Raw genomic sequence first — 24884 nt, 5'->3', positions numbered from 1 at the left:
GGCATATTGGGGTGGTGGCCTGAATGCTGAGGTACTTTGGCCTTTACGAGATGGCATACCAGCCTGGGAGACTATTGTAGTGGATGCAAATTAGAGAAAACTCAAGGCTGCAGTAGATTATGCCATAGGCTAAACTGGTCCCATGACTGGGTAGGAGTAAGGAAAAGGAAAGATGGCATACAGTCACATTTGCCTCTGTCTTGGATCTTGCATGGAATACAACTCCCTCCCGTGTTTCGTACCTTAATAAGGAATTTCTCACTAAGACTGTATGGTCACTTTAACTCCATGCTGAGTCTCTGAAATTAAAACGACTTATTTTTAAACTTGGATTGCTTAAAATTTCAAATGGACTTTGAGCAAACAAGATGCCCAGTGTATTGTACTATGACATCTTCATTATTCATTCATGCCCATAAAGCTTGTATGCTAGGGAGATTACCTCTTGTGTTAAAGTAACAATCTGCATATAGCCTCCCCTCACAGGAAGTGAGGAGGTGTTTATTTGTCTCTGATATCTAACGTTTTTAGGCAATTAAAGTGGCCACCCACTGCTATAGTTTTATTGTGTGTTTCCAGGTATCTGTAGCCCATCTTCACTGGCAAAACCACCAGAATCTGCCCAGTCAAACCACTCCAGCTCTTTCCTGAGCTTCGGTATGTTCTTCACATCATTCCTTTCTATTTGGACTTTTTGAAATGTTAACTACAAAGATTTTTAAAAGACTAGATATATGGAGTCCAGCTACTAGCTAGGGCAAGGAGAGTGACATAAATCACCAAATGGGTGCATAAGTGTATGATGCAAAAGTAATTTTAATATGTACCTTAATTATGACTGCAAACACTTTTTGCCAGGCCCTGTAGCAATTGCCTGGTGGTCTGTGTAATTTTATGGCACATGCATATGCATAAAAATTAAGACTATGGATTTGTTTAAAGCTGAAGTGACCTTATAACTTAATAATTTAAAAATAGTTTATTTTTAATATATATATAATTTATTCATAAACTACTTATGCCTTATATAAAGATAAAATTAGACAGACCAGAAATCCTGTAACATAAATATTACTTGTGCATCAACACACAGGGTGCACATACCATGAACATTTGGCTGCTCTGTGGCAAAATGTTGCACAAGGCAAATGTGGCAAAAGAGACAGCAGAAGATACAATTTAACTCTTCCACATTGAAAGGCTAATGAGAATGGCTATTGCCTAATGTCATGTAACTCATGGACCAGAAAAACAACAGGATGTTTGACATAATCCTATTGATATGCTCTTAATATGCTTCTTTTAATTATCCTGTTTGCTAGCAGACATCCTTATACAATACAATTGTATTCTAGTATTTGTAGGATAAGAGTTGCTACAGCTAATCTGTGGAACTCACAAAGTGCAGGATATTATTTAAAACCACATAGATTTTCAATATTGAAAAAGAATTTGAACATTCATGTGAAAATGGCATCCAGTCTCACTAGCTAGACTAAAATTAAGAGCTATCAATTGTGATGTCTCATATGCTGATCCCAAGCTAAGATCAGAAAGAAACATCCTTCCACAGTATAGTATAGCACAGTTACATGCATTTATGCTTCAAAAGTACCCAGTATTGGATGCTGTTGAAGACAGCATATTGAATTAGATCATTGACCTGACAGTACTTGCGCTGAGTAAACTTAATATTACCACAGTCTTTATGAAGTCAAACCCTGACACGGCTTCTAGCTTATGAGGCGCCTTAATATAACTACATGTGTGTAGCAGGAGTCGTCTTATATAAACATTATAATTCTTTGTTTAATATCATAAATTCAATCAACATAACTAAAGTAATATACCGTCTTCAGAAACAAATCTCTTATGGAATTATATGAGCAATGTATAAAATATAGGTAGTGTATTTACTGTGTTCTTGTAATATTTTGTTTTTGCTCCCAGGCTTTACAAATCGATTTTCAAAACCTAAAGGACCAAGAAATCCTCCACCATCTTGGAATATTTAATTCAACTTTACAGATGCATGTCGTTTCCAATACTGCAGATTTGCCATATCCCTCTGACATGCTGCACATGCTCTTCACATTACAGAATTGCTATCAGAACATTAGCACTAAAAATTATCTTTGCTGTATAAAGTCCACAATCAGAGAATAGCATACAAGCTCTCCTAAATGTTTTTTATATAAAGAGGGATGCGCAAATGCACATAAGCTGCTTGACCCTTCCAGTTAATGTAAACTAAAAACATTTCAGAGAAAACTTTTTTTCTTATAAAACTGTTTCTGAAAACAGGATAAAATTTTTTAGAGAATTTGTATAGTTTCTTTACAGCTTATTATATGACAACGGACCTGATTCTCCTGTCACAGTAGTAAGTCCAGTTAAATCAACCAAGTGACACTACTGCAGAATGATGCTCCCATCACTTAAGCACATGCATAACTTTACTCATATGTATGTGCTTAAGTGTTTTTGTAGATTCAGACTCTAAGTGAGAATCAGGCTCTCAGATTTTAGAACTCATCTATTTTCTTAATGATTATATTAACATTGTGATTAATTCCATTTGAATTAATCAGATAATTTGTCTTTCTAAGTTTCCATCCAAAAAGGAAGACTAAGGTGCTGACTGTTCATATAGGAACCAAACTTGCATGTGTAAACACTGCATAATCTACTGAAAAAATTCCATATCAAGCAAAATGTAAGTGCATCTTAGTTTGGGCTTTCATGCTGCAAATTTTAAGGTGTCTGTAACTTGCCTAACAATGCAACACAATGTTCCATGCTGACAGTTGGCAGTTAAATCCCCAACCTGAACATTTTTCCCCCTAAAATCAGAAATCTTGTTTTCTTGCTAATAAATGGGGTCAGATTAATATGTTTTGCTCTCTTCTAGGAAAAAAAAGCTGATTTTTGGCAACAAATACTGCAGGTATTTTAGGGCCACATATGCAGTCTCTGGTCCACAGCAAAACCCAGTGATGAATAACAGAATGTACAGAACTCATTGACATCAAGTTGCTTTGTGGATCAAATGCTGGGTATACAGCCCTAAAAGTACCTGTAGCATTTTTTTTTCCCAAAATCAACTATTTTCTAAGGTAGCAAAAATGACTGAAACAATGTGGCTAATTTATGATCAGCACACTGTATTCCCTGGTTATCTCCAAAGTGCTAATGCCACTGAATTAAATTGTATCCCTTTGTTCTGCACCTTTACACTTGTCACAGGGAAGAGCTTGCCCTTTACCAGCTGAAAGGGTATGCTACAACCACAGGCAGTTTACACGTAAGTGGTTTCTGATTAGGGAACTGCCAAGTACCGTGGGTACATCTAGATTACCCGCTGTATCGGCGGGTAGCGATCGATTTCTTGGGAATCGATATATCGCATCTCATCTAGACGCGATATATCAATCCCTGAAAGCGCTCCCATCGACTCCAGAACTCCACCAACGCGAACGGTGGCAGTGACGTCGACAGAGAGAGCCGCATACGTCAATCCCGCACCATGAGGACGAGAGGTAAATCGATCTAAGGTACTTCAACTTTAGCTACGCTATTCACGTAGCTGAAGTTGCGTATCTTAGATCGATTCCCCCCCCCAGTGTAGACCAGCCCTGTGACTTGATTGTCATTTATCCTGATTCTATGGGTACGTCTACACTACAGGATTATTCCGATTTTACATAAATCGGTTTTGTAAAACAGATTGTATAAAGTCGAGTGCACGCGGCCACACTAAGCACATTAATTCGGTGGTGTGCGTCCATGGTCCGAGGCTAGCATCAATTTCTGGAGTGTTGCACTGTGAGTAGCTATTCCGTAGCTATCCCATAGTTCCCGCAGTCTCCCCCGCCCCTTGGAATTCTGGGTTGAGATCCCAGTGCCTGATGGGGCAAAAATAATTGTCGCGGGTGGTTCTGGGTAAGTGTCATCACTCATTCCTTCCTCCGGGAAAGCAACGGCAGACAATCATTTCGCGCCCTTTTTCCCTGGATTGCCCTGGCAGACGTCATAGCACGGCAACCATGGAGCCCGTTCAGCATTTTTTTAGTGTCACCGTATGTGTACTGGATGCCACTGACAGAGGCGATACTGCAGCGCTACACAGCAGCATTCATTTGCTATTGCATGATAGCAGAGACGGTTATCAGTCTGCTGCCATTGTAAATTGGCAATGAGATGATGGTTATTCGTTGTTCTGTACCGTCTGCTGCTATCATGGTTGCCCCTGGATGAGGTCTCCCGGGGGTGCAAAGGCAAAAATGGGAATGACTCCCCAAGTCAATCCCTCCTTTATGGTATCTAAAAAATAGGGTCAGTCCTCCCTAGAATATGGGGCAAGTGTACCAAAGAACCAGAGAGCACAGCCGCTCCGTGTCAGATCCTGCAGAAATGATGAGCTGCATGCCATTCACAGGGGGTGCCCCTGCAACAACCGCCTCCGTTGCTTCTCTGCTCCCCAACCCTCCTGGGCTACCGTGGCAGTGTCCCCCCCATTTGTGTCATGAAGTTATAAAGAATGCAGGAATAAGAAACAGTGACTTGTTAGTGAGATAAAATGAGGGGGAGGCAGCCTCCAGTTGCTATGATAGTCCAGGCAGGACATTAAACGGTGGCAGGGGAGAGGAGCCCAGCCTCCCGCTGCTATAATAGTCCAGGCAGTACAGAATCTTTTCTCTACACATGAAAGGTTGGGGGCTGATTGAAGCTCAGTCCCCAGTTGCTATGATGAGGACGGTTACCAGCCGTTCTGTACCATCTACTGGGAATGACCGGGAGTCATTCCTATTTTTACCCAGGCGCTCCCCTCCCCCCCCGCCGGCCTCACCTGAGGCCAGCCAGGAGCACTCACGGGCAGATGATGGTACTGCAGCAATCAAGCATATTGTACCATCTGTCATCAGGGAGAGAAGAGGAGCAGATACTGCTTTTTACTGCCGCAGCATCGCGTCTACCAGCAGCATTCAGTACACACAGAGTAACATCAAAAAAAGTCAAGAGACGATTTTTTTCGCTTTTCTTTCATGGGGGAGGGGAGTAAATTGACGCGCTATACCCTGAACCACGCCGGACAATGTGTTTGAACCTACAGGCATTGGGAGCTCAGCCAAGAATGCAAATACTTTTCGGAGACTGCTGTGGACTGTGGGATAGCTGGAGTCCTCAGTACCCCCTCCCTCCCTCCCTCCATGAGCGTCCATTTGATTCTTTGGCTTTCCATTACGCTTGTCATGCAGCACTGTGTAGCCTGGAGATTTTTTTCAAAAGCTTTGGCATTTCGTCTTCTGTAACGGAGCTTGGATAGAACAGATTTGTCTCCCCATACAGCGATCAGATCCAGTATCTCCCGTACGGTCCATGCTGGAGCTCTTTTGGATTTGGGACTGCATCGCCACCCATGCTGATCAGCGCTCCACGCTGGGCAAACAGGAAATGCAATTCAAAAGTTTGCAGGGTTTTTCCTGTTTACCTGGCCAGTGCATCCGAGTTCGGATTGCTGTCCAGAGCGGTCACAGTGGTGCACTGTGGGATACCGCCCGGAGGCCAATACTGTCGATTTGCGGCCACATTAACCCTAATCTGATATCGTAATACCAATTTTAGCACTACTCCTCTCGTTGGGGAGGAGTACAGAAACCAATTTAAAGAGCCCTTTATATCGATATAAAGGGCCTCGTAGTGTGGACGGGTCCGGCATTAAATCCGTTTAATGCTGCTAAAATCGGTTTAAACGCGTAGTGTAGACCAGGCCTAAGTTTGGGGCAAGCATAGGGGGAAGGGAGTGGAGCAAAGAAGGCTGCAAGACCTCTTTGTGCTCTTCTAATTTTGGGACAGCTGGGGCCTGCTTGACCCCCTGTGTAAAGTAGAGCAGTCTTAAGACAAAAATGATCTGATACCAAATCAAATTAAATTGACAGCAAGCCTTTTAATTTAAAAAAATATTGACAAAGTAATAACTGGAAGTCAGACACACAATCTCAGTGAATGGAGTATTGAATCTGTGAAGCATTTTATGTGTATGAAAGATGCTATACAAAATAAAGTTTATTTATCTAGCATGCCAGTTTTTCTAATTTTTTTTACGAGTTTAAAGAGCACTGAATATTGCATGCTTATCTTTAGAGTGCCTTGCATCATTGCAAGCACTATATAAATAAAAAATAAAGTATTATTTTATGTTTATAGAACTGCCACTAGCTAGACTCTCATTACTAGTATTAAAGTCATATGGATAGGGTCTGCCATCTACATGAAAGCAAAAATGGGAGTAACCAAACAGATTAAGGGCTCATTTGTATCACAAACACAACTGAGGCAATTAAATTAGTTACACATAGTCATGGACATTGCAAGGCTTTAGCCTGCTTATACAACCAAATTAAGTCCCATCCATTTTACAAATATTCAGTGTTTTGTAATTGTATCCCTTCATTTTTGCTGTAATGTAGACAGGCCCTTACAGAAAATCAAATCTTCATTTTTCATTTGTGTTCAAAGGGTAGAACCATTCCTTTTATTCAAAAAAAATTTTTTTTTTATTTTAGTGCCTAGGATCCCTAGTCATGGACCAGGGCTCCATGGTGCACTGCTAGACACTGTACAAGCACAAGACAGTAATATGGTTCCTGCCCCAATTATGAAAGATGCCCTAATCTAATACAAGAGACAACAGCTGGATACAGACAAATGGGGGAGTACAAGGAAACAGTATTGTTAAGCATAATGGGCCTAATAGCTGTCAAGTCTTTCACAGACATGATGGCAAAGGAGAGTTTTAGGTGAGAATTTAAAGGATTATGAGATAGCTAGTTTAGAGAGCTCCTCCCAAGCACAAAGGGCAACATGGAAGTAAGCACAAAGATGCTTGCTTTAAAATTTAACATGTAGACAAGGCAATGGAGGCTGGCATCACTGGGAGGCAGGAATCAACACCTCAGTAGCAGGAGCAGAGATTATAGGCAGGGTGGGGATAGACTTTGAATAATCGTGAAAGTGCATACAAGAAGCTACTGTGTGATAGAAAGAGGGGAGCCAGTGGAGATATGCAAAGAGTAGGGTGATATGGCCAAAATAACATTTTTTGTATGTTTTAACCAGATGAGGCACAAAGTCAGACTGACAGGGCAGAAGACTATCTGTTCTCTTTTGACTATGTTCTGAATTCCCATGCTCTTCATAACATAACAGACTCATGTATGTAAGTGAGATAATCACCACCTTGTGATTTTTAAATGCTGCTAGCATGCCTACCACAGTATGAGAGACAAAGGGGGAGTTTCTCTCCCCATAAGTTTACAATAAAATTGAAATGCCTTGACAAAGTTACAGTAGACTTGCTAGACTCAGCAGGCTCTGGCTCAAATAAGGTACTGTAACTGATCTGCATCTCTACAATACTCTGTATTCGGCTTTGTGGCTGTGTGTGGGTAACAGCACCTGTAAAAGGCATACCTAGCACACTGGTGCTCAAGGCACATTTATTATTTTGAGTAGCAGAGAAAGATCGGGTGTAGCATCAAATAAACACTTGTTTTCCCTCTTAAGCAGCTGTGCGGTTGCACGGGGTAAGATAAACGTGTGGGTGTTCTGCTCGCCTCTTGGTTTCCTCGCTGCACGTCTAATTTAAATTAGATTAAAGCCTTTTCTAATGTGCGGAAACTCTTGAGCCCCCTCTAGCGATTAACCGAACCGCCGGTATATCAGTCGTTTGGGAAAATAAAATAGTTTCCGCAAGTTTAAGCTGGGAATCAAACTAAAGGCCGGAGGCGGGTTTTACATTAAACTGGGAGGGGCGCCGCGGGCAAGCTCAGGCGAACGGAATGGCGGGGTGAGGGGGCCGGCTGGAAGCCCCTCGGCGGAGGAGCAGCCCCTCTGCTCGGGCTGCTGCACGTTCAGCGATGACCAGACCCAAACCGGAACCGGGCATCAGCTCTAACCCTGGCGGGCTGAGCGGTCCTTTGACACGCCTGTCCCCAGCGCTGAGTGTACCCGCCCCGCTTCGCCCTGAGGCTCAGACGGGCCTGGCCCCTGCAGAGGGGGCTCGGAGCGCAGCGCGCCTCGTGCTCGCGGGGGTGTGGGTGGGGCGGGCTGGCTGGGAGGGAGGGATGGACTGACAGACGGGCAGGGAGCGCCAGGCGGTTCGAGGAGGGCGGGCTGGGCGAGGCCTGAGGGGAAGGTGTGCGGTTGGAGGCGCGGAGGCCAGCCCGGAGGAATAGGCGGGGCCAGGGCGGGCCGGCTCTGAAGGGGAGCGGATACTTTGGGGCCCGGACTACATCACAGCTGTGTGGGCGGGGCACACGCCTCACCCCTTTCGGGTGTTTGGGCCGTTATGACCGTTGGGCTCCCCAGGAGCCCACGTGACTGGGTCAGCCTGCGTGACTCGTCGCACGCTTCTCTCTCCTGGAAGCCCAACACAAACAATTTCCCCAGCAGGCTCTGCGTTTACGCATGCGCTTGGAGAGTAGGACTTGGGGGCCCGATGTTGCAGCTGGAACTACAGTTCCCATGAGACATCACGCGGCGCCTGCGCGTTGGCTGCTGGCGCTCGGGCCATTTAAATGTGTGTGAGGGAGACTGTGAAATGGCTGCGCAGGTCGCTGCGGTGCGCGCTGTATCCCGGGGCCCAGAGGACTCACCCCCGTTACCCTCCGGGGACCGACCCGGCCGGCCCCGGGGCGGTGGCAGGAGGCGGCGGGGACTAGCTGGCGAGGCTGTCGGCGGCAAGCGGGCTACGCTGAGCCAGCCGCTCCTGGTAGGGCCCAGCCCGGCGGAGCCAATGCCCCCGGCCGGCCTGCCCCCGGCCGCAGCCGCGGGGGTCTTCACCTTCTCTCCCCTCAGCCTACCGCAGGGACCTCCGCAGCAGGAGCGGCACCATCACCACCGCCATCGCCCCGCTGGCGACTCCGAGCCCGGCCAGCCTGCCGGGGCCAAGCCGCACAAGGGGAAGCGGGGGAGCCCCGGGGACGGGGCAGTTGGGCGGCCCAGCAAGCGAGGTGAGGCGGCGGACAAGGGTCTGGGGCTCGGCTGCCTCCGGCATGAGGGGCTGGGGGCGTTCAGGAGGGGCGCCCTCGGGGCGGGCGGAGGTGTGAGGTGCCAATGGGGCTGTCACCCCCAGCCCCCTCCTCGGCTGTACCTTCACCCAGAGCTGGTTGAGCGAGCGTGTGAAACCGCCCAGGCAGAGCTGCCGCGGCGGACTCGCGGGTTGGCTCAGCTGCTCCAGTCGGTGGGAACCGCGCTTGGCGCTTGCCCCTTGTTTGTGAAGCAGCACGGGTGATGCACCGGGTCTGTCAAGTGTCTTCGCCCGCAGCTCTGCAAGTCTGTTAAGAGACAAACAGGTAGCTATAGAGGCCGCCCATATTCCACCCCGGCAGCCTTCTTTAGAGCTCCAAAACGGAGGGACGTAGTTCTTAACTTGCCTATTGCTTGGCCTGGTGGAAGCGAACTAGTAGGTGTAAGATTAAAGAGCCTGGTCTCTCGTTCTAATATTCAGTCCTTTAACTGGTGCGTGGGCAGTATATGCCAGGAAAAAGTCATAGCTTCAAACCAGATACGTGATCCGATTTAAAGAGACTTAAAATAAAGGACTGGAATGGCACAGTTACCTTTAGACCACTTGTCGCAGCATCACTTCAAGATTATGTAGCTGAACGCTGCTTTCCCCAGCAATAGTGGATTCTGCGTCAGTAACAACCATCTATAAAGTTTTCCTACCACCATATTTTGTCAACGGGGTGGGGGGCATGTGGTGTTGGGGCTCTTTGGAGTTAGTCTCTGTCGGTCATAGCTTCTGTTGATAAATCACAATATTTAAGGGGAAAGGAAGGCTTTTCTCTCCCTGGAGAAAAGGGGGTCTAATTACAACTTTACTGTTCAGTCTCATTTTCTTAATAGTAGTTAATATAAAAAGTACTGCTAGAGATCTTAACCTGAATTTAACTGAATAAATGTACCATTATTCCTTCTGGGTTTGAATATTGAGGTGTATATACTTGAGAATATCAATCATTGAGACTAAATAGTGAGTTCAGACTCCTGTGGCAGATGGACTTAATGTGTACAGAGTATGTATGGTAGAGTATTGTGACATTGCCCTTTTAAAACTATTCTTAATTACATCCATTGAAAGTTCAAAGTATAAATGTATTGATTCATATGCTTTCTTCCCATTGTATCTGCACTAATTTATTGTAGAGTTACTTCTGAGAACTTGTCTACTGATACTCAACTGCTCAAGGTAGTTAAGACCAAAGCAGACTGTGAAGAACTTCAAAAAGATCTCACAAAACTAAGTGGACAACAAAATAGCAAATGAAATTTAATATGGATAAATGTAAAGTAATTCACATGGGGGGGGGGAATAACCTCAACTATACATACAATATGATGGGGACTAATTTAGCTACAACTAATCAGGAAAAAGATCTTTGATTTATTGTGGATAGTACTCTGAAGAAGTCCATGCAGTGGCAGTCAAAAAAACAAACACAATGTTGCAATACATCCATACATGAGTTTTGAATTTGGAAAAATGAAGTTTATATTTTCAGCACTTTTAGATAGACCTAGGCATTAAATGTGACAGTTCTGTTAATCTGTAATGCCCCCAAAAGGTACATGTTCATGTAAGTCTACACTGCAGCTGGGAGGTGTAATTCCCAATGTGGGTAGACAGACATGTACTAGCTCAGGTCCAGCTAACGTGCTAAAAATAGTGAACGTTGGCTGGCCAATGGCTGGCAAACTTGGGTGACTTGGTGATGGTTTGGACTAGCCACCCAGTACTGCAGTGTCTGCACTGCTATTTTTAGTGCTCTAGCTTGAGCAGAGCTTGTCAGAGACTGCCTTCCTACTCTGGGAATCACCCTGCCTAGCTGCAGTGTAAATGTACCCTGAGTGCAGGACCAGCGCTAGTGTTTTAGCGTCCTAGGCGCACAGCCATTTCGCCGCCCCACGCGCTGGTCCCGTGGCTCCAGTGGACCTGCCACAGTCATGCCTGCGGAGGGGCCGCTGGTCTGCGGCTCCAATGGAGCTGCCGCAGGCGTGCCTGCGGGAGGTCCACCGGAGCCACGGGAGCAGTGGACTGTCCGCAGGAATGCCTGCGGCAGCTCCACTGGAGCCACGGGACCAGGGGACCCTCCGCAGGCACGACTGCAGCAGGTCCACCGGAGCCGCCTGCGGCGCTCCCCTCCCCCCCCAGCAAAATGCCACCCCCCAATAATCCTGGTGCCCTAGGCGATTGCCTAGGCCGCCTAAATAGAAGCACTGGCCCTGCCTGAGTGGTTTGTGGGAAAACCTGCTGGGTTATTCTGAAGATATTTCCTGCACATCTTTGAACCTTGAATTACATAAACTCTTTGTTGGACTATACTAATTCTGGAGTTCTAGAAAGTAAGAAGCAATGATTAATAGAGCCATCATTTAGGGTTACTTATATATTTAATGGAGAATAAATATTTCCATTTAGCAGAGCTATCACTGTTTCTCCATGACAAGCTTGATCAAAATAACTAAAGATTTCCCAGGCAAATAACATCAAGATAGCAATACATTGTGGTAAGCACTCATTGCTTAAGAAGCCTTACTAGAATATTCCTCTTCTTCAAAGCAAAGATTTTTGCAAGTTGGGCAACTGCATATGAAACTCTTACAGCTTTTACATGCTCTAGTGGTCCATTTTAGATTATGCATGTAATAAAAGCTTTTACTTGATCAATTAATAGATTTCCAGAAAGCCTTTGACAGGGTCCTTCACCAAAGTATCTTAAGTAAATAAAGTTGTCATGAGATAAAAGGAAAGGTCCTTTCATGGATTGAGAACTGGTTAAAAGACAAAGGGTAAGAATAAATGGTACATTTTCAGAATGGAGAGAGGTAACTAGTGGTGTTCCTCAAGGGTCAGTCCTAGGACCAATCCTTTTCAACTTATTCATAAATGCTCTGGAGAAAGGGGTAAACGGTGAGGTGGCAAAATTTGCAGATCGTTAAGACCAAAGCAGACTGTGAAGAACTTCAAAAAGATCTGACAAAACTAAGTGATTGGACAACAAAATGGCAAATAACATTTAATGTGGATAAATGTAAAGTAATTCACATTTGGGAAAAAATAACCCCAACTATACATACAATATGGGGGGGGGGGTGTAATTTATCTACAACAAATCAGGAAAAAGATCTTGGAGTCATTGTGGATAGTTCTCTGAAGACATCCATGCAGTGTGCAGAGGCAGTCAAAAAAGCAGACAGGATGTTAGGGATCACTAAAAAGGGGATAGAGAATAAGATGGAGAATATATTAGTGCCCTTATATAAATCAATGGTATGCCCACATCTTGAATGCTGCCTGCAGATGTGGTCTCCTAATTTGAAAAAAGATATATTGGCACTAGAAAAGATTCAGAGAAGGGCAACTAAAATGATTAGGGGTTTGGAATGGGTCCCATATGAGGAGAGATTAGAGGCTAGGACTTCTCAGCTTGGCAAAGAAGAGACTAAGGGGGGATATGATAAGGAAAAGTTGTTTGTTTTATTCCTGTAATACAAGAACTAGGGGCCACCAAGTGAAATTAATGGACAGCAGGTTTAAAACAAATAAAAGCAAGTTCTTTACCCAGTGGGTAGTCAACTTGTGGAACTCCTTGCCTGAGGAGGTTGTGGAGGCTAGGACTGTAACCGGATTTAAAAGAGAACCTCCATGAATTTATCCAGTTAAGTCCACTAATGGCTATTAGCCAGGATGGGTATGGAATGGTGTCCCTTGCCTCTGTTTGTCAGAGGGTGGAGATGGATGGCAGGAGAGAGATCACTTGATTGTTACCTGTTAGGGTCACTCCCTCTGGGGCACCTGGCATTGGCCACTGTCAGTAGACAGGATACTGAGCTAGATGGACCCATGGTCTGACCCAGTATGACTGTTCTTATGTAAAGTATCTTGGACATTATTAAATGGTTACTTGAGTAGTGAAATTATCAAGTTTTATGATAGTAAAAACATCTTGCTTTTATCTATGAAAGTTATTGTAATGAAAATTCCATATTGTGGGTCTGAGTTCCAGCAGTGGAGCTGAAGCTATCAAGATGTTATGCTGAAATACTGTAGTAGTTTGGAGGTGTATTTGTAAAATTTAAACTATACGGAAGTTTTTATAATACAAATTAGTAAGACTTCTCTTCAGTTTAGATACTTAATTCTATAGATTCTATAGACTGCAAAGTTGAGTGGGTATAGAAGTGCGCATTAGATATCTGAATTCAAACATAATGGTGTATGAACTCTTCTTGAAGCACTTCTAGAGAATTTAATTGTCATTTCATTCTTTCCCATAATTCTATTTCTATGAAGATAGAATAATTAATTATGAATAGTATCCAACAATGTGAGGCTTATTAATTAAAATTATGATTTGGGAATGTTTCATTTTAAAAGAACTTGGCTGAGTGTGCTTTTCATGTGTGCTGATTCTTTAATACCAGGATACTAGGATGGGATACCTTATACATTTCTCCTGTGAGATATTTGGGTGATATTTCAGCAGTAAGTATAAAGCATTTTAGAATACCAGAAAGAGAAACCAGGGAGGCTTTTACACAATTATAAATTACTAGCAGGTGTTCAGTTTTGGTCTGTAAAGAGATGGCATAAAAATGTATCTTCAACAGATCTACTTCCTGTGTATCTGAGTCAAGTATTTAATGACAGGGTTGACAGGATTTTCTTTACTACTTCTGTTAATACTGCAGAAATCTCTGGTGAATTGTGGCTGTGAAACTGACCAGAATCTGAATTTCATGCTGTGGCTTAGCAAAGCTCAGGAGCAGCAGAGACACAGGAGAGCAGTCTTTTTGCAGAATCAGGACAACCACACTGCATCCATTCTCACTGGGACTCAAAGGCTAAAAACTTTTTTTTTTTTCTTATACGAAAGTTGAAATACTGCAGAAATTAGACTTAACCCACTCTTGCCAGTATGTACTTTCTTTCCTACTTTGGGAGTGAGGATTTTACATTCCTTGTTCTACTGTACTGATAAAATAGTTTACCTACCATCATAAATTTGTGTGACTGGTCTGGTTCAACTTCCTGTTTCCTCCTTTCAGCTGTTCTAAAAGCTCCCTTCACTTTAGGCTGTGCTGATTGACCAGCCAAACTATCTGTTAACACATTTCCCTGACGACAATGCATCTTGAAGTTTTATGTCTAGGTACCTTAGTGTACCCAACTACAGGTTGACATGTTAGTAACATTACCATATATTGAACTAGTTAAAGAATGGCCAGCAGTGTGTTGTTTCCTCTTGACATCAGGAATGCAGTACTAAAACCTTAATCCACTACTTAACTGCTGCTGGATTCACTGAGGTGTGCAAAGAATTCTCTCCCACTATTAGATGAATGGGCAGTCTTTGCTTAAACTCTTCATTTCAAACTAGATATCCTACATGACTGTCAAGTATTGCCAACATGCAGGTGGTGTTTAATACCAAAGGTATTGTCAATATAATAGTGAAACTCTTCACCATACTGAGCAAAGGTTAAGTTTAAGTGCAGCAGTTAAAATAAGATTAATTTATGGGATCTGATGCTGATAAAGACTGAAAACAGTTGATGCAATAGTCAATGGAAGTTCTTAAATTTGAAATGGTACATTAAACAAAGGGGTGTGGTGTGTGTGTATATAGCTTATACTTTATGTTGAATGAAGTAAATCCCTCTTAAGAGCATTTTGTATTCAGGCAATAGTAAAACCTAAATATTCAATAATGGGTGTTCTTATTTAAATGCTAAAATGTGACTTCAGTAGAATGTAGGTGTTTACTTCTAAGTGACTAAGTAGACTTAGATGTTCCTCAATGATACAGTACATTTGTTAGCTTGAAATTATCTTACAACTTACTTTGACTCATTTTGGATTTTTAAATATCTAGTCCCTCTAGGAGCAAAGATTCTTAGTTTTCTGGTCTTGGAAGACAAGGGTGTTTCAGGCCTGGGAAAGCTCCCCTGCTGAACACACTCCAGGTTGCTGTTTGGGTCTGATACCCTGATTTTTATTTTATTTTTATTTATTTATTTTTTTTATAAGGACAGTCCTGATTTTTTTGGGCCTTTTTCTTATATAGGCTCCTATTATCCTCCACCACCATCCCGATTTTTCACACTTGCTCTCTGGTCACCCTATGCTGGACCCATGTACTTCTAAGCATCCCTTGAACTGGTTAGGCTCCAGCACCCTCTTTCTCTGGCATGCTTCTTCCCAGGCATGAACTCTTACCCCTTGATAGAAGTGGGGCCCTGTGATCCAGTTGCCCTAGTCCCCCAGGACCAGTTGTGTAGGCACTCCATTTCCCGGAGGTCTCCAGTCTTGTGAGCTTTCTGGCTTACTGTTTGTTTATCCAGGGACATGTGCTAGCTGAAGCACGTAACATACTCTCAACTGTTGAGCATTCTTCGAGCTTAAGACAGAGTATTTAAAGGAGTCCAGGATCCTTCCCTCCTGCTCGTGACTTATCTGGAATGTGGAGTCCGCTCTAACTTCTGCTGTCAGCTTTTTGCTTATGCTTTCTTCTTCCTCTTTCTAAAATGGCCAGTGAGACACCCATTTTTTGCTATCTCCAGTCATCACCCCATCAGCCTCATCAGGTGATCTGTTGCTTAGTTACAAGACTGCCTGGGCCGACTGGTGCTTCAGAAAGGTAGCCAGTTATTTGTCCAAGGGAGTGTTTTTCCATATGGCATCAAGGTTTAATTATACTTCATTGCCTGGTGCCACTACCGCTTGGAATCTCAGTCCAGCATGGCGTTAAAAAGACTGAGATGGCAGACAAGCCTCACATTCAGTGTCAAGTTAGAGATTATGAACTCCATGTATATGTTTTTGACACAACTACAAACTATAGCATACATAGATGGATTCTCCATTTCATCACAAAAGTTTTACTTTTCTGAAATTAGAGAAATGCAAAGTATTTGACTCTAATACCTTCTATCCAGATCTGTATAAAATTTGTCTAATCTTATGACCTCTGAGGTATTATCACCACTTCATTAATGGGCATACTGAAAAACCGCATTCAGAAAAGTGGTGTGTAGCAGATCCAGAAAGAACTAGATCTCCTGCCTCAGGTCCTGTGCTTTAGCTACAAGATGATCTTCTAAATCCTGAATTGTACTATTTAATCTGATAAAATACACAATCTACACTTCATAGTTTAGTAATTATGTAAACACACTTTCATCACGGTTACACTTACAAAAAGACCTCAACAGTAGCTGTTTGTTCAGCTTTTTTCATGGATTTTTAGAACAAATCTTTATTGCATTATATACTTGAAGGCCTACAGAGTAGCTGGCAGTGTGATCCAGTGGTTATAGTTACAGCTCTGTTCCTCTCAGAGGTCACAGAAGTCATGGATTCTGTGACTTTCTGCACCCTCTGTGACTTCTGTGGCAGTCAGTGTGGCTGGCTCCAAGGCTTCCCAAGCAGTTATCTCCAGGCTTTGACTGATATTGGATAACACTGAAAATGACAATCTATTTCCCCATCTATAATATTGAAACAAATATACTTGCTGTCTGTAAGATACCAGGTAAAAGGTGAGCATAAGCCCAAGATTTGGTGGTGATGGGGGACTTCAACTATCCAGATATATGTTGGGAAAATAACACCGCGGGGCACAGACTATCCAATAAGTTCCTGGACTGTATTGCAGACAACTTTTTATTTCAGAAAATTGAAAAAGCTACTAGGGGGGAAGCTGTTCTAGACTTGATTTTAACCAACAGGGAGGAACTTGTTGAGAATTAAAAGTAGAAGGAAGCTTGGGTGAAAGTGATCATGAAATCATAGAATTTGCAATTCTAAGGAAGGGTAGAAAGGAGTACAGCAGAATAGAGACAATGGATTTCAGGAAGGCGGATTTTGGTAAGCTCAGAGAGCTGATAGGCCAGGTCCCATGGGAATTAAGACTGAGGGGAAAAAAACAACTGAGGAAAGTTGGCAGTTTTTCAAAGGGACGCTATTAAGGGCCCAGAAGCAGTTATTCCGATGGTTAGGAAAGATAGAAAATGTGGCAAAAGACCACCTTGGCTTACCCTTGAGATCTTGCATGACCTACAAAATAAAAAGGCAGCATATAAAAAATGGAAACTAGGTCAGATCACGAAGGATGATATAGGCAAATAACACAGGAATGCAGAGGCAAGATTAGAAAAGCAAAGGCACAAAATGAACTCAAAACTAGCTATGGGAATAAAGGGAAACAAGAAGACTTTTATCAATACATTAGAAGCAAGAGGAAGACTAAGGACAGGGTAGGCCCACTGCTCAATGAGGAGGGGGTAACAGTAACGGGAGACTTGGAAATGGCAGAGATGCTTAATGACTTCTTTGTTTCGGTCTTCACTGAGAAGTCTGAAGGAATGTCTAGTATAGTGAATGCTTACGGGAAGAGGGCAGGTTTAGAAGAGAAAATAAGGAAAGAGCAAGTAAAAAATCACTTAGAAAAGTTAGATGCCTGCAAGTCACCAGGGCCTGATGAAATGCATCCTAGAATACTCAAGGAGTTAATAGAGGAGGTATCTGAGCCTCTAGCTATTATCTTTGGGAAATCATGGGAGAACGGGGGAGATTCCAGAAGACTGGAAGGGGGCAAATATAGTGCCCATCTATAAAAAGGGAAATAAAAACAACCCAGGAAACTACAGACCAGTTAGTTTAACTTCTGTGCCAGGGAAGATAATGGAGCAGGTAATCAAAGAAATCATCTGCAAACACTTGGAAGGTGGTAAGGTGATAGGGAATAGCCAGCATGGATTTGTAAAGAACAAATCGTGTCAAACTAATCTGATAACGTTCTTTGATAGGATAACGAGCCTTGTGGATAAGGGAGAAGCGGTGGATGTGATATACCTAGACTTTAGTAAGGCATTTGATACAGTCTCGCATGATATTCTTATAGATAAACTAGGAAAGTACAATTTAGATGGGGCTACTATACGGTGGGTGCATAACTGGCTGGATAACCGTACTCAGAGAGTAGTTGTTAATGGCTCCCAATTCTGCTGGAAAGGTATAACAAGTGGGGTTCCGCAGGGGTCTGTTTTGGGACCGGTTCTGTTCAATATCTTCATCAACGATTTAGATGTTGGCATAGAAAGTACGCTTATTAAGTTTGCGGACGATACCAAACTGGGAGGGATTGCAACTGCTCTGGAGGACAGGGTCAAAATTCAAAATGATCTGGACAAATTGGAGAAATGGTCTGAGGTAAACAGGATGAAGTCAATAAAGATAAATGCAAAGTGCTCCACTTAGGAAGGAACAATCAGTTTCACACATATAGAATGGGAAGAGACTGTCTAGGAAGGAGTATGGCAGAAAGAGATCTAGGGGTCATAGTGGACCACAAGCTTAATATGAGTGAACAGTGTGATACTGTTGCAAAAAAAGCAAACCTGATTCTGGGATGCATTAACAGGTGTGTTGTAAACAAGACACGAGAAGTCATTCTTCCGCTTTACTCTGCGCTGGTTAGGCCTCAACTGGAGTATTGTGTCCAGTTCTGGGCACCGCATTTCAAGAAAGATGTGGAGAAATTGGAGAGGGTCCAGAGAAGAGCAACAAGAATGATTAAAGGTCTTGAGAACATGACCTATGAAGAGAGGCTGAAGGAATTGGGTTTATTTAGTTTGGAAAAGAGAAGACTGAGAGGGGACCTGATATCAGTTTTCAGGTATCTAAAAGGGTGTCATCAGGAGGAGGGAGAAAACTTGTTCACCTTAGCCTCCAATGATAGAACAAGAAGCAATGGGCTTAAACTGCAGCAAGGGAGATTTAGGTTGGACATTAGGAAAAAGTTCCTAACTGTCAGGGTAGTTAAACACTGGAATAGATTGCCTAGGGAAGTTGTGGAATCTCCATCTCTGGAGATATTTAAGAGTAGGTTAGATAAATGTCTATTAGGGATGGTCTAGACAGTATTTGGTCCTGCCATGAGGGCAGGGGACTGGACTCGATGACCTCTCGAGGTCCCTTCCAGTCCTAGAGTCTATGAGTCTATGAGTCTATAACCGGTAGCATCACAAAAGACTGATATTTCAAGGATTCAAAAATAGTTATATATTTAATATTTAAAAAAAAATCTTTGCTTTGACTGGTTTTAACCATTAAATTGGTATTCTCTTGGTTTTAAAGTACTATAATGCAGGTTTAAAACATCAGTTTCTAGCAATCTACCTACATTCTCTAGCATTTTAGAGAATCTCTTAGTCTTCATAAGGGTATACAGTAACTGTAAACTCTTTTTCTAAAGTCACTAAGGTAGCATTGCAGCTTTAAATTGAGTTTATATGAATTTATAGCCATAGCTTTCCTTCTTGCATATCCTAGTAATACCAGTAACACTTGTGGTGTTCTATAACTTTCAGTACTGCGAGTTGAGTGGGAATACAAATGAGTTTCAGTAAAGTCCATAAAAGTTTTGCTGTGTTAGGAATACAAAGCCCTATGCTGTTGCTACCATGGCGAACATATTTTCCATGTTATCTTCCAGTCAGATAATAATCTTAGCAGCAGATTAAGGTTACGATACATTTAAGCAGCCATCCTGGTTAAGTGGTAATTGCTGTTACATGCGTTGTTGATGTAAAATAACACAAGTCACTCTGATTTCAGGTAGTATAACACATGATCTGTTTTTTGAATTCCCCAAGTTTTATAAAAAGTCAGATAACTGTTCTGATCACTCCCTCCATTATACAAACTATATACATCAGGGGTTCTCAAACTGGGGGGTTGTGACCCCTCAGGAGGTTGTGAGATTACATGGGGGCAGGATCATGGGCTGTCACCCTCCAACCCCAAACCGCATTTTGCCTCCGCCGTTTATAGTAGTGTTTAAATGCAAAAGAAGTTTTTAATTTATAAGGGAGGTTGCACTCATAGGCTTGCTGTGTGAAAGAGGTCACTAATATAAAAGTTGGGGAATTGCTGATGTACATCAAGATGGAGCAAACAGCAATGGTGATGTATGGTTTCACCAAAGTAATTCAAACAAGACTTGACCAATTGCTAATTTTTAATTTGTGCACCCCCCCAAAAACAATGCAGATCATAAAATGGGCAGGAGAAAAAGGAGACAGTGGTCTACAAGCACTCCCATTTATAGATCATAAGTAAGGCTAAGCTTTTGGCCTAGATATTTTTGGTAAAAGTCACAGAGGTCACAGGCAATGGAGAAAATCACAAAGCCCATGACCTGTCCCTGAATTTTACTAAAAATATCCATGATAAAATGGGAAGGGACTGCGCAGCTGCAGGGTGGCTGGGAGCTCTGAGGCCCTCATCACCTGTGTGGGCTCAGAGCTCCAGGGTCCTCCTGCCCCCTCCCTGGGGAGCTGGGAGTTCGGGGGCCTGCTGCCTCAAGCGGTGGGGTACTTCACAGCTTGTTGCGGGGGGTGGTGGGACTCTGCGGCTCCCAGCCACTGGGGCTGAAGTCATGCCAGTCTTTGGAAGTCATGGATTATGTGACTTCTGTGACCTCCTGACAAAATAGTAGCCTTAATCATTGGTCTCAGCCCTGGTCAGCTATATCAAACTTCTTGTATTAACTGTAATAAACAGGCAGATATATTTGGAAGCTTCTGACTGTTTTGTGTAATCTGACATGTCATCCTCAAAACTGAATCTGAAAACCTAAGAATTCAATGATCTTGCCAAGTATCATGCCTCTTGTGACACCCATGCATTTTTACAGCCTTATCTCTGAGATTCTTAGGCATCCAGTGTGGCTCTGGGCAACAACTGCAGTTTCTCCTGCTAGCCACAATACGCAGCTATGGCACCTGACCTGGAGGAGAAAATGGGGGTGGATGGGAGGTGGTCAGCGATGGGGCTGAGACTAGATAGTGTGATTGGGCCTGAAGAGGGATAGGGAGAATTGGGCAGAAAAGGGATGGAGGTGGCTGCTGCTGCAGTTCCCCACATCCTGAGCCCCAGGTTGCCACTGTCTACCTATCACAGCCTTCTTGAGGTATACCAGGCACACTCCCTCCAGTACCAGTTAGTCTTTTAGCTCAAGTATGAGGAGCATGTGTGAAGATCCTGTGGTTAGCTCCTGTTAACCCATGTGAGAAACAGTATGTGACTAAAGACTATATATTGTATATGCACAAGTGAAGGGGAATTGAAGCTGCACAAGTAGCATTAATTCTTGCATTCCCTACTTATGTGGTGTTGACTTCACAACGAACATTTTAAATGATATATTAAATGTAGGTGTCTGTAGGAGCCACTCATAGGTTAGCACTTAATCTCAGCAGCTCTGGATCATGCCCTTAATGGGAGTCCTTCCATTGACTTTGGATCAGATATTTATTGGCATCCTGGATGCTTTAGGCTGTGCAGCTCATTGGCAATGCCCTTTCACCAGTCTGAATCCAGCGATCTTAGTAGAGATTAAAAAAAATTCCTGTCTAATTTGGCTTTGACCTCTCTATGAAATACATTTTGGGTCTCAATTTCAGTCCTAATTACTCCTCACTGGCATTCAGCAGTGAGGCCAAGAACTGCAAGGACCATGGGATAGCGGGGTACTTCAGTTCCTATCTTCTGCTCCCCTCCAGCCCCTACACACAACATGGAATTTATCCATACAATGGGAATATTAACATCAAAACGTAACTTGTTGGCAAAATATTATGAAATACCTAACTAGGGTGGTGCTGCGTTCGGAGAAAGGTTTATTATATTTCAAATGTGCATTTTCTCATATTGAAAGATTACTGAAGTATAAAAAGCTTCTTAAAAAAAAAAAAAGCATGAGATTGTCCATGTGTAATTTGGGCTCATTTATAGTTTGTCCACCTTTCTGCCAGATGTTTCCACAAGCTTTTTTGGCTTTGAAGACTTAACTTTGATTAAAGGAAAAAATTACTAAACTGTCTAATTTGCTCTAAACATTTGTCCTTTTAAATATTACTGCAAACTCCTGTACTAATTCCTTTTACTACGTTAAAGTGGTGGTTGTGTGTGGGTTTGTTTGCTGTGTTTTTTTCCTTCACCCTGCCTTCCTCACACTTCAGTTCTGGCCCCAAATCTGCAAGCTGCTCTGCATAGTATGCCTGCTTGCACACAACCTGCAAAAGTGAGACCTTACCCACGCTGGCTTCTTTCACTTATTTGGTTTATATTTTGTGAAGCTGCTAGACTTTTATGGATTGCAATGATTTATTGTAAGAGGCACTTAGGATGCCTCTTAATTTAAATAGCTAGTTTAAACTAGTAACAATGACATTTTTTAATCAAAATTTCTTAGATACCTATAGTTTCTCATTGTGTCTTGGATTCTTTAAACAAATGTTCCAGTTTCTGATTCTGCCAGCTTTTCTTAATTCAAGACTTTGTATAGTAACTAGATGTTGCTTTTCTTAGTGTTTTATGTAATCAAATGCAGCTTTGTTACATATATGTTAATCCAAAAGCAAACATACTAATGTAAAATTCAACTAATGTGAAACCTGCTAATAGTTTTCAGAAAAAGATGGCTTTGGGAAGTGTGGCATTTTTCTTAATTCATTTTTTGATAGATCTGCTATAACTGTAGAACTCTAATATTCCTGTTTTTGTTGCCAGAAACTCCAGATGAAAATGGCAAAACCCAGCGAGTCGACAGTCTTATTATGAAGAAGATAAAGAAAAAGAAGAAAAAGAAACACCGGGAGGATATGAGAGGGAAACGCCTTAAAATGTACAACAAAGAAGTACAAACAGTTTGTGCTGGACTTACTCGCATCAACAAAGAGATTCTGACTCAAGGACAGAGTGATAACTCGGAAGTGAACAAAGAATCCTTCAGGTATCTGAAGGATGAGCAACTCTGTCGATTGAATTTGGGAATGCAGGAATATCGGGTACCCCAGGGAGTTCAGACACCATTTATGACTCATCAAGAGCACTCTGTCCGCAGCAGTTTCTTGAAAACTGGCACTAAATTTAGTAACTTTATTCATGAAGAACATCAGTCTAATGGTGGTGCTTTGGTCCTTCATGCCTACATGGATGAACTCTCATTTTTGTCTCCAGTGGAGATGGAGAGATTTGCAGAAGAATTTCTTGCTTTGTCATTCAGTGAAAATGAGAAAAATGCAGCCTACTATGCTTTAGCCATAGTACATGGTGCAGCTGCCTACTTGCCAGACTTCCTGGATTATTTTGCTTTTAATTTCCCTAACACTCCAGTGAAAATGGAAATTCTAGGCAAGAAGGACATAGAAACGACGACTATTTCAAATTTTCACACTCAGGTAATTGTAAATGTTCTTAAATGTATGAAGATTCAACTATTTTAATTTAGTCTCTGGATTTATGCTGACTGACAAGAGACGAGGAGTGATAATCCATGGACGTGTGTCTTAAAGCCTCCTCTCCCCACCCACTGGGGAAGATGATGGTATTTGTCCCTGGCCCGTGCTTGGGGGAGCTCCATCCTTTTGCATTCATGCCTGATTAGGATGTTTCTTAAACCTTAATCCCCATTCCAGAGCCTGCTGACTAGTACATAGGTCTCTGTACTAAACCAGTGGTTCTCACACCTCAACAATCTGAGGATCCCCATTTTGATTTAAAACTTTTTTTTTGCGGGGGGGGGGAACCACTAAGACTCTGGCTCAGCCCTAGGCCCTGTTCCATTCCATCTCTTCCCCCAAGGTCCCAGCCCTGCCCCTTGCTTGCTCTCCCCCCACCCTCACTTTCATCAGGCTGGGACAGAGGGTTGGGATGTGGGTGTGGGAGGGTGAGGGATGCAGGCTCCAGCCCAGTGGCACTTGCTCATGCAGCTCCCAGAAGCAACTGACACATCTTAAGGGGACTGCCAGAGAGAAGAGCAGGCCAGGGGGTCGCTGTGCGCTGCCCCTGCCTGTAGGCACCACCTCTGCAGGGAACTGCGGCCAGTGGGAGCTGCAGAGTCAGCACTCGGGGGGTGGGGGCAGTGCACAGAGACCCATTCTGCATGTGGGGCACATGAGCACACACATACATCTCCTTCCCCCCGCCCGGAACAGGGATGTGCTGGCAGCTTCCACAAGTGGCACATGCCCAGAGAAGGCAGAGCGCCTGCCTTAGCCTCACTATGCTGCTGGACTTTTGATGCCTAAAATCTCCCATTTGCCTTCAGTAGTCTCTGGGAGGGAGGGGGAAGACTTGAGTTGATCAGCAAGGCCTGTGGCCCCTGAGAAGTTCCCTCAGGGACCCCAGTTTGAGAAACACTGACAAAGCTAGTCCTTCCCCTGCCTGCCATTTAGTGGCTCTTTCTCCCTCTTAATAGGTCCAGTGCCTGCCTTTTTCAATTGTTCCTGGTTTTCACAAGCAGCAGCAACTAAAAATGAGACTTCAGAAGCCTCCCCTGGGCAACATATAGTGGCACTAAAATCAACCAGTCTTGTCAGCTTTAAGCAGCTGCTTGTGAAAAATAAGAACAGTAGCAAAGTCACATATCCATAAGGGATGGGAACTCTTTTAAAAACTCCAGAGATGGATTGTTTAGGCCAGGATGGGCAAACTAGAGCCTGTGGGCCACATCTGGCTTGCCAGCCACTCCAATCTGGCCCTTGAGCTCCTGCTGGGGAGCAGGGTCTGGGGCTTGCCCCCGCTCCTGCACTCCAGCCGGGGAGCAGGGTCGGGGCTGTGCATGCATGCCGCATCTCCAAGAAGCAGCAGCAGCATGTCCCCCCTCTGGCTCCTACAGGTAGTGGCAGCCATGGGGCTCAGCATGTTGGCACCACCCCTACAGCTCCCATTGGCTGGGAACTGTGGCCAATGGATGCTGCAGGGGCAGCACCTGTGGATCAGGCAGTGCGCAAAGCTGCCTGGCTGC

At 43.5% G+C, this 24884-nt stretch overlaps 2 protein-coding genes across 3 annotated transcripts in view; both read left to right on the top strand.

Moving 5' to 3' along the window:
- The window catches only part of PTPN22 (protein tyrosine phosphatase non-receptor type 22), a 31973-nt gene extending 29082 nt beyond the window's left edge, over positions 1-2891 (top strand). Inside the window, exons 21-22 of one of the 2 annotated variants that reach the window (XR_004000290.1) lie at positions 580-657; positions 1951-1969. Coding sequence is in view for 1 of the 2 variants with exons in the window: in XM_030561761.1 (XP_030417621.1) it covers positions 580-657; positions 1951-2015 (143 nt within the window). In the remaining variant the exon portion in view is untranslated. Of the gene's footprint in view, positions 1-579; positions 658-1950 lie in introns of both variants that reach the window. The other variant, XM_030561761.1, reaches the window with a different exon arrangement.
- A 5333-nt stretch (positions 2892-8224) lies between these two features.
- RSBN1 (round spermatid basic protein 1) overlaps positions 8225-24884 on the top strand; it is a 52894-nt gene continuing 36234 nt past the window's right edge. Inside the window, exons 1-2 of the mRNA XM_030561763.1 lie at positions 8225-9014; positions 22646-23316. Coding sequence (XP_030417623.1) covers positions 8603-9014; positions 22646-23316 — 1083 coding nt within the window. The 5' untranslated portion in view covers positions 8225-8602. The remainder of the gene's footprint in view (positions 9015-22645; positions 23317-24884) is intronic.

Source organism: Gopherus evgoodei, chromosome 4 (genome assembly GCF_007399415.2).
Source record: "Gopherus evgoodei ecotype Sinaloan lineage chromosome 4, rGopEvg1_v1.p, whole genome shotgun sequence".
Classification (NCBI taxonomy): Eukaryota; Metazoa; Chordata; order Testudines; family Testudinidae; genus Gopherus; species Gopherus evgoodei.
The sequence above is the reverse complement of the archived record's forward strand: the minus strand, read 5'-3'. Positions and strand labels throughout refer to the sequence as shown.